This window comes from Kryptolebias marmoratus, linkage group LG16 (assembly GCF_001649575.2).
Source record: "Kryptolebias marmoratus isolate JLee-2015 linkage group LG16, ASM164957v2, whole genome shotgun sequence".
NCBI lineage: Eukaryota > Metazoa > Chordata > Actinopteri > Cyprinodontiformes > Rivulidae > Kryptolebias > Kryptolebias marmoratus.
The window spans coordinates 11,965,240-11,974,729 of NC_051445.1; the positions used below are offsets into that span (position 1 = coordinate 11,965,240).

The 9,490-nt window shown below is 47.7% G+C and overlaps 1 protein-coding gene across 1 annotated transcript in view; it reads left to right on the plus strand.

Annotated features, from left to right (window-relative positions):
* shc1 (SHC (Src homology 2 domain containing) transforming protein 1) overlaps window positions 1-9,104 on the plus strand; it is a 10,435-nt gene extending 1,331 nt beyond the window's left edge. Inside the window, exons 2-12 of the mRNA XM_037980324.1 lie at window positions 1-447; window positions 635-705; window positions 2,125-2,185; window positions 4,027-4,146; window positions 4,981-5,034; window positions 5,474-5,484; window positions 6,507-6,843; window positions 7,394-7,451; window positions 7,749-7,865; window positions 8,265-8,509; window positions 8,591-9,104. The exon at window positions 1-447 is cut by the window's left edge and continues 46 nt beyond it. Of these exons, the coding sequence (XP_037836252.1) occupies window positions 1-447; window positions 635-705; window positions 2,125-2,185; window positions 4,027-4,146; window positions 4,981-5,034; window positions 5,474-5,484; window positions 6,507-6,843; window positions 7,394-7,451; window positions 7,749-7,865; window positions 8,265-8,509; window positions 8,591-8,719 (1,650 nt within the window). The 3' untranslated portion in view covers window positions 8,720-9,104. The remainder of the gene's footprint in view (window positions 448-634; window positions 706-2,124; window positions 2,186-4,026; window positions 4,147-4,980; window positions 5,035-5,473; window positions 5,485-6,506; window positions 6,844-7,393; window positions 7,452-7,748; window positions 7,866-8,264; window positions 8,510-8,590) is intronic.
* Window positions 9,105-9,490: the final 386 nt, after the last annotated feature.

Sequence of the window (9,490 nt, forward strand, 5' to 3'; positions counted from 1 at the left end):
CCCATCTTGCCCCCCGCCTCCCCCCGCCCGGCCGAGAACAGCCCCACCACCCTCTGCTCCTTCTTCCCCAGCATGCGGTCCCTTCGGCTGGGCGTCTCTGGCGCCCTCCTCCCGGGGGCCAAGGCGTCTGGCAGGTCGCAGCAGCAGCAGCAGCAGCAGCAGACCCAGGCGCCCGTCGAGTCCTCTGGCGATGACAGGAGCAGCTCCGGCTCCTCCCCTCCTCGTCACCGGCCTGCTCCCATCCTAACGGCTCCCTCTCCCCCTCCCCGACCTCCTCTGCAGGACATGAACCGGCTCGGAGCGGCGGCCAGGAGGGCGCGGGTGGAAGGAGGGCAGCTGGGAGGAGATGAATGGACGCGCCACGGCTCCTTTGTCAACAAGCCAATCCGCGGCTGGCTGCACTCCGACAATGTGGTCAGCACCACCGGTGTTTCCTATAACGTTCGGGTAAGTGGGCGGCACACTCTCACTTTAAACACAAAAGTATACGCTTGTCTCTCCAGGCTTCATTATGCTGCGTATACAGTTTCTCTTGTCCTCCTGGGTTCGTTTCCTGAGTGTTTCGTTGCTAAAATTGGACCGCGATGTAGGAAATGTCTGACACTAACGTGTTGCCTTCCTGTTTCCTGGGCAGTACATGGGTTGTGTGGAGGTGCTGCAGTCAATGAGGGCGCTGGACTTCAACACCAGAACTCAGGTCACCAGGTGAAGTTGCACACTGCTCTCCTCTGCTTTTTGTTTCAAATCAGCCCTAGTTTTTTTTTTTTAAATGCAAAAAACAAGACTTCGTTTCTTTTAAACTGGTCTTGATCCGCGGTTTTTCTTCTTGAAGGTCGCTCAAAGGTTTTCTTTCTTTGGAGTTTTCTTTTTTTTTTCTCAAATTGTGCAGCGTGTGCTTAAAACATGAGGAAGGTGAACGAGTCAGGGATAAAAGAAGAAGTGTCAGGACTAATGATAAAAAAAAACTTTTCTACAACAGAGCAGGATCTGAAAGTCATGTCTAGGAAAAATCCAGCAAAGACCTGATACAGGTCTTTCTTCTTTATCTACCGTATTCCAAGGTTTCAGCTTGTAGCTCTCTGAAAACCACCTTGGTCAGTGGTCTCCAATCCTGGTCCTCGAGGGCCACCATCCTGCAGGTTTTACTTGTTTCTCTGCTCCAACACACCTGATTTGAATCAATGGGTGATTAACAGGCTTCTGCAGAACACGAAGAGGTGATTTAACCACTGAATCAGGTGTGTTGGAGCAGAGAAACAAGTAAAACATGCAGGATGGAGGCCCTCCAGGACCAGGATTGGAGACCCCTGATCTCAGTGATGCTAAAATACTATTTTCTGTGTGTGTTAAACTGTGTTATGTTCCATAGATTCAACTAAAAACGAACAGTGCCTTTGAGACAAGTTGCTAATAACAAATCTAAAGGTTCAGCCGTGCCAACCTGTCTGTTACGTGTCAAGTCTACATAAAAACGAACAGAACTGGAGATTAATCCATGTCTACGCTGCAGATAAAACTCTGAGTCATCCCTTGTTTTTAGGAGACTCCTCAGGCCTAGATGTGTCAAAGTTCTTTAAAAAAAACTTTAAAACACCTTCAGAAAACCCGATGAAATATTGATCGAGGCCGCTTTAATATTACAAAAAGCCCAGCTTTTTGTAAATTATTGATCGTTTTACAGTACTGTAGTGCATGAAAGGACATGTTGGTAACAGTGTTGTGGTCTTCAGACTTACTGTGATTGTCCACTCACGTCCTGTGTGTCTTTGTCCCCTTGCTCCCTTTCTGTCCTGCTTCTGTTCTGTTTCGCTTACTTGTTTTTTCCTCCCCTTCTTAGCGTCTGTTTATGTTAGCTCCTGTGTGTACATGTGTGCAAACACCCCTTGCTGTTCTCCGAAGCCTTAAATTAGAACGTTCTGGATTCCTGGCGGCTTCCTTGCGGTTTCCGCGGCAATATTTGTCTCTGTGGCAAAGAGGAGGACGGTTGCCAGGGCCGATAAATTATCCCTCCAGCCGCCAGATCTCTCTCTTCTTTTAATCCGCGTAAAATATGAATCCGAGAACGGCGTGTGCTGCGATGCGTCGTCTTTGCTAAAAGGCGTTTGTTTTTTTTAAACATTTCAGGGAGGCTATCTCTGTGGTGTGTGAGGCGGTACCCGGAGCCAAAGGAGCCCGCAGGAGAAAGGTACACGCTGCTCGCACCAGAACACACCCTTATAGAACATTATTTATTTATGAGGCTTAAGTGGACAGCAGTAGAAAGGGTTTTCTGGTTGAGAGCTTGAATTAGCTTATTTGTCCACCTTGTGGTCAGTTGACTGTTTAGTCACAAGCTTTTTTTTTTTCCTCCTGTCAGACACACACTCGCACACATGCACGTCTTCTTGGATTATATCCTAATCCAAGCTTTAATCCCCAACTATAACCTCACCTCAGCTCAGATCTTAACACTAATCTGGACATCGAAAAGTACCACTTTTTGGTTCCCACGTACGAACATCATCACAGTCTCTGTGTTTTAACCCTCTTTTCAAACAGCTCCAATCTCTAATCTAAACCTCGCCATATTCTTCTCAATTCAATGGTTTTAAACCAAAAACGAATGGTACACGAACACAGAGAGATCTTGATTTAAGCTGATTGTGCTCCCCTGTGGTTAGTGGGCTACTCGCAGGTAATTACCAATCACTCTCTGGTCTCTCTTCTGCCGCAAGGGACACTTTTTTTTATTTTTAAAGGCTAAGAAAGTGCTTCACATTAGCAGACGCGGCCACCGGCCTGCAGTCTAAAGACCAGTGTGTGTGTGTGTGTGTGCGCAGCGTTCGAGCAAAAGCCTCCGCCCCGAGCTGCCCATAAAACAGGTGGCTAAATCCAGCTGCCTGCTGTCAGAGCAGGGTTCGACCGAGGAATGTCTGGCAGCGCGGCGTGCCAGACGAAACGCATTTATAGAACGTCAACGAGAATAGACGAAGCGGGTCCGGTCTGTTGTCATCTGGCAGGGTCCCGATGGCGCTTCTCTCACCTCGTGCTCCAAATATGAGTGAAAGCCATCGGAGCGGGAGGATTGGGATGAATGAGCGTACCGCCGCCGCGATGTGGACCGTCCTGCCTGTTGCTCTGTCGGGCCACAGTTGGTCACAGAGGCCAGATCGCTTTCACAATTGCAGCTGTTCTGTCACTCCCACACACACACACACACGCAGGCGTTTCCAAACACGCACATGCCCAAAGATTCCCAGGGCACGGAGCTGTTAGACCTCTGAGAAGAAAAAGAAAATGACTCATGGATCCTGTTGTGTCATGCCCGTGTCCTGTAGTCCAATTGTTTGAACTCGGACCTGAACCTTAAGGGAAACATAAAAACAGTTACAAAGTCGGCTTTTTTACCACCAGAATTAAAGGACTAATGTCACAACAAGACCTAGAGAAAATTATGCACGCGTTCATCAATCGGACAGCTGCAGCTGGTCCCAAAATGCTGCTGCTCATGTTTTTAGTTTTAAAGTCCCTACACCGGCTCCCTGTAGCTCAGAGAATAGACTTTAAAATACTTCTATTAGTTTATAAATCGCTGATCTATTACGGTCTAACACCACAATACATCAAAGACTTACTATCGTCGTATCAACCCTCCAGAACACTCAGGTCTTCTGGTTCTGGTCTACTTTGTTGTCCCCGGAACCAGAACCAAACATGGAGGAGCAGCTTTCAGTTTCGACGCACCATCAATCTGGAACAAACTCTTGGAAAACTGCAAAACAGCCGAAACAATAAATTCCTTTAAATCAAGGCTGAAAACTCACCTGTTTAGTAGTCTGCAAAAAAATTCAAGCGAAAAACTGCTCTGAACAAAATATCTTCTTACATATTGACCATCTCCTTATGATTATCAAGTGTATCTGCTTGATGATTTTTATGATTTTGTGTGATGATTGTAATGATTCTACTGATGTTTTCATGACGTAAAGCACTTCGAATACCTTGCCGCTGAAATGTGCTAAACAAATAATTAAATCCTGTTTGCAGCCTTCCCCTCGCGGTCTGACGTCCATCCTCGGAAAGAGCAACCTGCAGTTCGCCGGCATGACAATCAACCTCACCATCTCGACCAGCAGCCTCAACCTGCTGGCCTCCGACTGCAAACAGGTTAGACTTGAGAAGCCACCCGCCGCTCGCCGTTTTTTTTTCCTCGAGGAGACGAGTGAGCAGGCGAACCCGACTCTACGAGCTCCCCTCATTACGGTGGACTGAAATCTGGGGATCTCTCCGCCCCGAAATGGTTTTATGTGGGTTCGTGGCGTTTTGCTACTTCTGGCCGTTTCACACAATTGTGTCCTCTAAGACAGATTTTCCATTTGTTTGCCAAACATGGTTTATCACCGCATGAATCAAAAGCACACATTACAGTTTTGACTGTAAACATTCAGGTTTTAAAAAGGAGATTGAGCCAAATATAAAGAAGCTTGTTGTGTTAAGCCTAAATTTGAATTATTCCACTTCATTTGCCTCATTTGCTCAGAATGCCGCACAAATTCCTCTTAACATTGTGTTTGTTCCTGCCGCTGAGCAGGATGCGATCCTCCTCTCGGACCTCTAATGAGTTAATAGCCGTTGAGTGATGTCTCTTTGTGGGCGGATGGCATTCGCATTAACATGTAGTGCACAGAAGTATGTAGCCAAGCGCACGTACGGCACCCACCCGGAAACGAGGAGCGAGACACGAGACCGCACATTGGAGCACGTGGGGGCATTATCAAGTGTTAATGCTGTTATTGATTCAACATGGCCGCTTGTTGCTCCGTTAAAAAGGAAGAACTGCCGCTGCTGATGCTCGGCGGAGGGGGGGAAAGAGCACTTTTCTCAGTAACGATCCCGTGTTTGTCTCTCCATCCAGACACTTTTATTTCACTTCATCTCATCCATGTTGCTCTCCTTCTCTCCTCCCGTTCCTTTTGTTTTATTATTATTATTTCTCCACAGATAATTGCCAATCATCACATGCAGTCCATCTCCTTCGCTTCAGGAGGAGACCCAGTGAGTCACCCAGCCCTCCGTCTCTCTCTCTCGCTCTCTGTCTCTCTCCGTCTCTCTCCGTGTCTCTCCGTCTCTCAGCTCTAATCTCACCCAGGCCTTATTCCATTTTGCTTCAGACCACATGTCCTTCCTTCCTGTCTGAAGTCATTGTCTGTTCCTATGAATTCCACTTACTTCATCTCTGCCTTTACCAGCTTGCAGGCCCCGATCTCGTCACTTCCTGTCATCTCTCTTGCAGCTCACTTTTTGTTTTCAGAATTTGTTACACTTTAAAAGGCTACAGCTCCTCTGCTTTGCCTGCTTTCTCCTCGTCTCCTCGGCTCTTTCCGTCTTAAACCTGCTCTTCTCTCCGTCTCTCTTTTTTTTTTTTTTTTCATCTATTGATTTTTCCTTTTCTGCCGCTCCTCCTCTGACTCTGAGCCCTGTCTCGCTCCCACAGGACACAGCTGGGTACGNGGGGGGGGTCACTGTACAAATTATTTAGTTAGTTAGTGTATACATGATATATATATACACACATTATGCACAAACATGTACAATTTCATAGTGTATAGCTTTGTTCTAAACATTACATAGGCAACTTCATTTTTAAGCATTTTAGACACCATTTGCTTATTTCTGTAAAGTAGAAAACAAACTAAAAAGGCACATCTGAGCGTGATGCATGGATTATTTCAGTCTTTTCAAAGTGAAACAACAACAACAATAACAACAACAACAAAAAAAGCTTCAAACAGAGGAAAAAGATCAAGAGGAAGAAGTAGGGTTAAAAAGTTCCTCTTTCTCATGGGTTTTCGGAGCAGCCGCTGGGAGGGGGAGGAGGGAGGGAGGGAAGGCTGACCCAGCTTTGGTGGGTGCTTCCAGTGCAAAGTTTGAATACAAATGAAGAAGAAGAAGAAGAAGAAGAAGAAGAAGAAGAAGTTGGCCAAACGTGGGGGAGCACAGTGTCAGACAGCAGTGCGTGCTCGTAAGGGAGCCGGTTAAGACATCAGCTGTCGCAGATCGGGAGGACCGAGTCCAACTCTTCCTCCGGATGTTTCCGTCCCCTCCGTCCAGCGCCGCACTCGCCTGTTTCGTGTCATTTAAACAGTCTCATCAAAACCTGCTGACCTTTGCCCAAAACTTTGTGCAAACGGGAGTGTTCGTGGCTCGCCTCGCGTTCCCATCCGGGCCAACAGGACTGGAGCCTAGGGTCAGAGGTCACCACTGTTGGGTTTTTAAAGGCAACATTTTGTGGCTGTGGAGAGGCTTCATACAAAACAAAGAAAAACAAACAAAAACAAAAAAAACACAGTCAAGACAGTTTGACTTGCTACTTTACAGTCACAGTGTACAGCTGAGATACAAAGTGGGGGAGTCATCTCCTTTTCTGTGTTTTATTGTCACGTTTGCATTGAAATAAGAACATCCCTTATTTCCCCCCCCTGCATAAAATAAGACTGGCAGCTGTCTTCAGTTTGAGGGAAAAACAGGAAAGCCACCGCTGGAGGGACTGCGGCTCAGCTGACCGTCGAGGAGAGAGGCTGTAAAGAAATCTGTGCTGCAGCAGGAATCCAGATGGTTTATAATTCCCCTGCCCGGCGTTTGTTTCTGTGCCTGCTTTTAGTTAAAAACCCTCCCTCCTCCTCCTCCTCCTCGTCTCCTTTTAGAATGGCTCCGTTCGATGGCTCTGCGTGGGAGGAAGAGGACGATGAGACGGCTCTCCAGCCCCCTCCTCTACCTGACGTCCCCTACTACAATAATTTCCCAGGGAAACAGGCTCCCCCTGGTGGACTGATTGACATGAGGACCCGCCCGGGACCCACGCTGGTGAGCAAGCGTGTCTGAAAGGAGGAAGTGTCTGCTCGGAAACGCGGTTCGCCGCTTTCAAAATAAAAGGCATCGATCTGAAGAAGGGATGCCAAACTTGAAGCCGGTGGTCCCCAATTCTGGTCCTGGAGGGCCACCATCCTGCATGTTTTCCTTGTTTCTCTGCTCCGACACACCTGATTTGAATCAATGGGTGATTAACAGGCTTCTGCAGAACATGAAGAGGTGATTTAACCTCTGAATCAGGTGTGTTGGAGCAGAGAAACAAGGAAAACATGCAGGATGGTGGCCCTCCAGGACCAGGATAGGAGACCCCTGCTTTAAGCTGTATTTATTTTAGAATTCCTTCGCTTTGAGCCCTTTAAACCTCAGATACGGTAGCATCAATCTGTGCTGTGCCTGGATATGATTTCCAGCTGCTAAATTCAACACGTAGCCAGCAGTTTTTGACAGGTTTACATATTTGGAAGCTGTTTGGCGTGTCTGTGACCAGTCCTAACCCTAACCGCATCTTGCAGTGACTTGTTTGTTTGTTCGCCTCTGTGTTCAGCCCTACGGACAGCCGGGTCAGAGCGACATTCACAAGCAGCCTCTTCCTCCTCTACCAGGTGAGCTCTCTGCCTCTCTGCAGCCCAGCTTATCTGCTCCTCTTTGGACATTTGAAAGCTCAGGACTGTGGGTACCAGTCAGTCCTCATGTGGGGAGCTTCTTAGTAGCTCATTTCTCTCGGCTCGGGAAAACAACGATTTATGGTTGTTTTCAAAGAAATGTTCAATTTGATTCAAACTCACCCAATCTCCTTGTCTCCGTACCGCCTCTCTCTTATGTTTTGCCTCGTAAACCTAAGTTATTGTGCACAAAAAGAAGCAGTCGGCCGCTAACGTTCTCCCGTGTCTTCGTTTCAGTCGGTGCCAAAGAAGGGGCTCGAGAGCTGTTCGATGACCCGTCGTACGTCAACGTGGATAAACCGCGTCTCCCGGTCGCCGCAAATGGAAACGCTCACAGAGACGCTTTTGACATGAGTACGTATCCGCGTCCGCCGTTCGGTTTGACCCCGAGCGCCACAGTCGTACCACAAACGCTTAAGGGGGGAGGGGGGAGAAGATGTGTGGATCGGAGCTAAAGCGAAGGTTGCTCATCCACAGAGAGTGGACTTGAGTTTGTTTGTGACCGATGCAAATTGAAGATTTTCTCCAGAAAGCCTGGAGGAAGATGTGTGGGATAGGTTTATGTCCATTCCAAGCACATTTTGTAAAACATTACTGGTTGACTGCACGCTGTTTCGATGTACGCCGTCAGTCGCTCTCTTTTATACAAATAAAATGCAAATAATCCTCGCAGACCTATTTTTTTTATTTTTCTCCAGAAAGAGTTAATTTCTTTCCCTTTTCTCTCTTTTTTTTTTTTTTTTTTTTTTAAAGAGCCTCTCGACGACGCCTTGGGGATGTCGGGGCACGGCGGCCAGAGCGCGGCCACGATGGTGCAACAGCTGCAGAACGAGACCTGGTTCCACGGCAGCCTGAGCCGCAAGGAGGCGGAGAGGCTGCTGACCCGAGACGGAGACTTCCTGGTGCGGGAGTCTGGGACCACGCCGGGACAGTACGTCCTCACGGGACAGCAGGGGGGTCAGCCCAAACACCTGCTGCTGGTTGACCCAGAGGGAGTGGTAAGTCAGCCTGGGGCGTCACGTAGATATGTGAAACCTAGAAGCAGACGCAAATATTTACACGTATATTTGGATTTTTAGGTGCGCACAAAGGACCATCGGTTCGGAAGCGTCAGCCACCTGATCAGTTACCACATGGACAACAGACTTCCCATTGTTTCAGCTGGGAGCGAAGTGTTTCTGCAACAGCCGGTGGAGCGCAGAGCCTAAAACTACACACACCAATAAAATGCTCCACCAAAAATAGACACAGACACACACACACACACACACACACTCGGATCGCACGCTTCAGCGAGACACACAGCAACACTACACTCCTACAGAACATTATATACGAGCACACACAAGCCAAAAACACATAAAACTATCACCAGTTTCTCTGCTAAATCACTTTTTTTTTCCCCCCTATGCTGCTGTTGCCACATTTCTGCCAAACTGTGAGCCGCAATCCTCCACAAACTGTCCGACTGTCCGCGGAGGAGGAGCACTGCTGCAATTTTTTCCCAGCCGGCTGCGAACCAGGGAGGAGCTCTTTATCGCAGTGAGGCGGAAAACAAATGCAAATTTTTCTTCTCTTTTTTTAAAAAGATTTTAAAAAAAACCTGACAAAATACACACAAAGATGTGATTGTTAAGAATCAGAACTGTTATAAATATGGGAAATTGTGTGGACTAAAAGGGTTCATCGTCAGAGGGACTCCAATGGATGCAGGCTGAGATCTTTGGCGTTTTTTAAAAAACGCCTTTTTTTTTGTTTGTTGTTTTTTGGGATGGAGGCGGTTCTTTCCTTCGGAGCGTCGCTGGAGCATTTTTTTTTTTTTCTTTTAGGCAAAAAGCAAACTGAATGACAGGAGGTGTTTCTGCGCCGACTTCAAACTCGCCCGTTCGAGTCTCACCGGAGAGCTCGAGGAGCAAACGCGACTCCGGGACGATCCCGGCTTCCCGTCTTATCAGGAGGACCGCCCCACCTTCAATCAC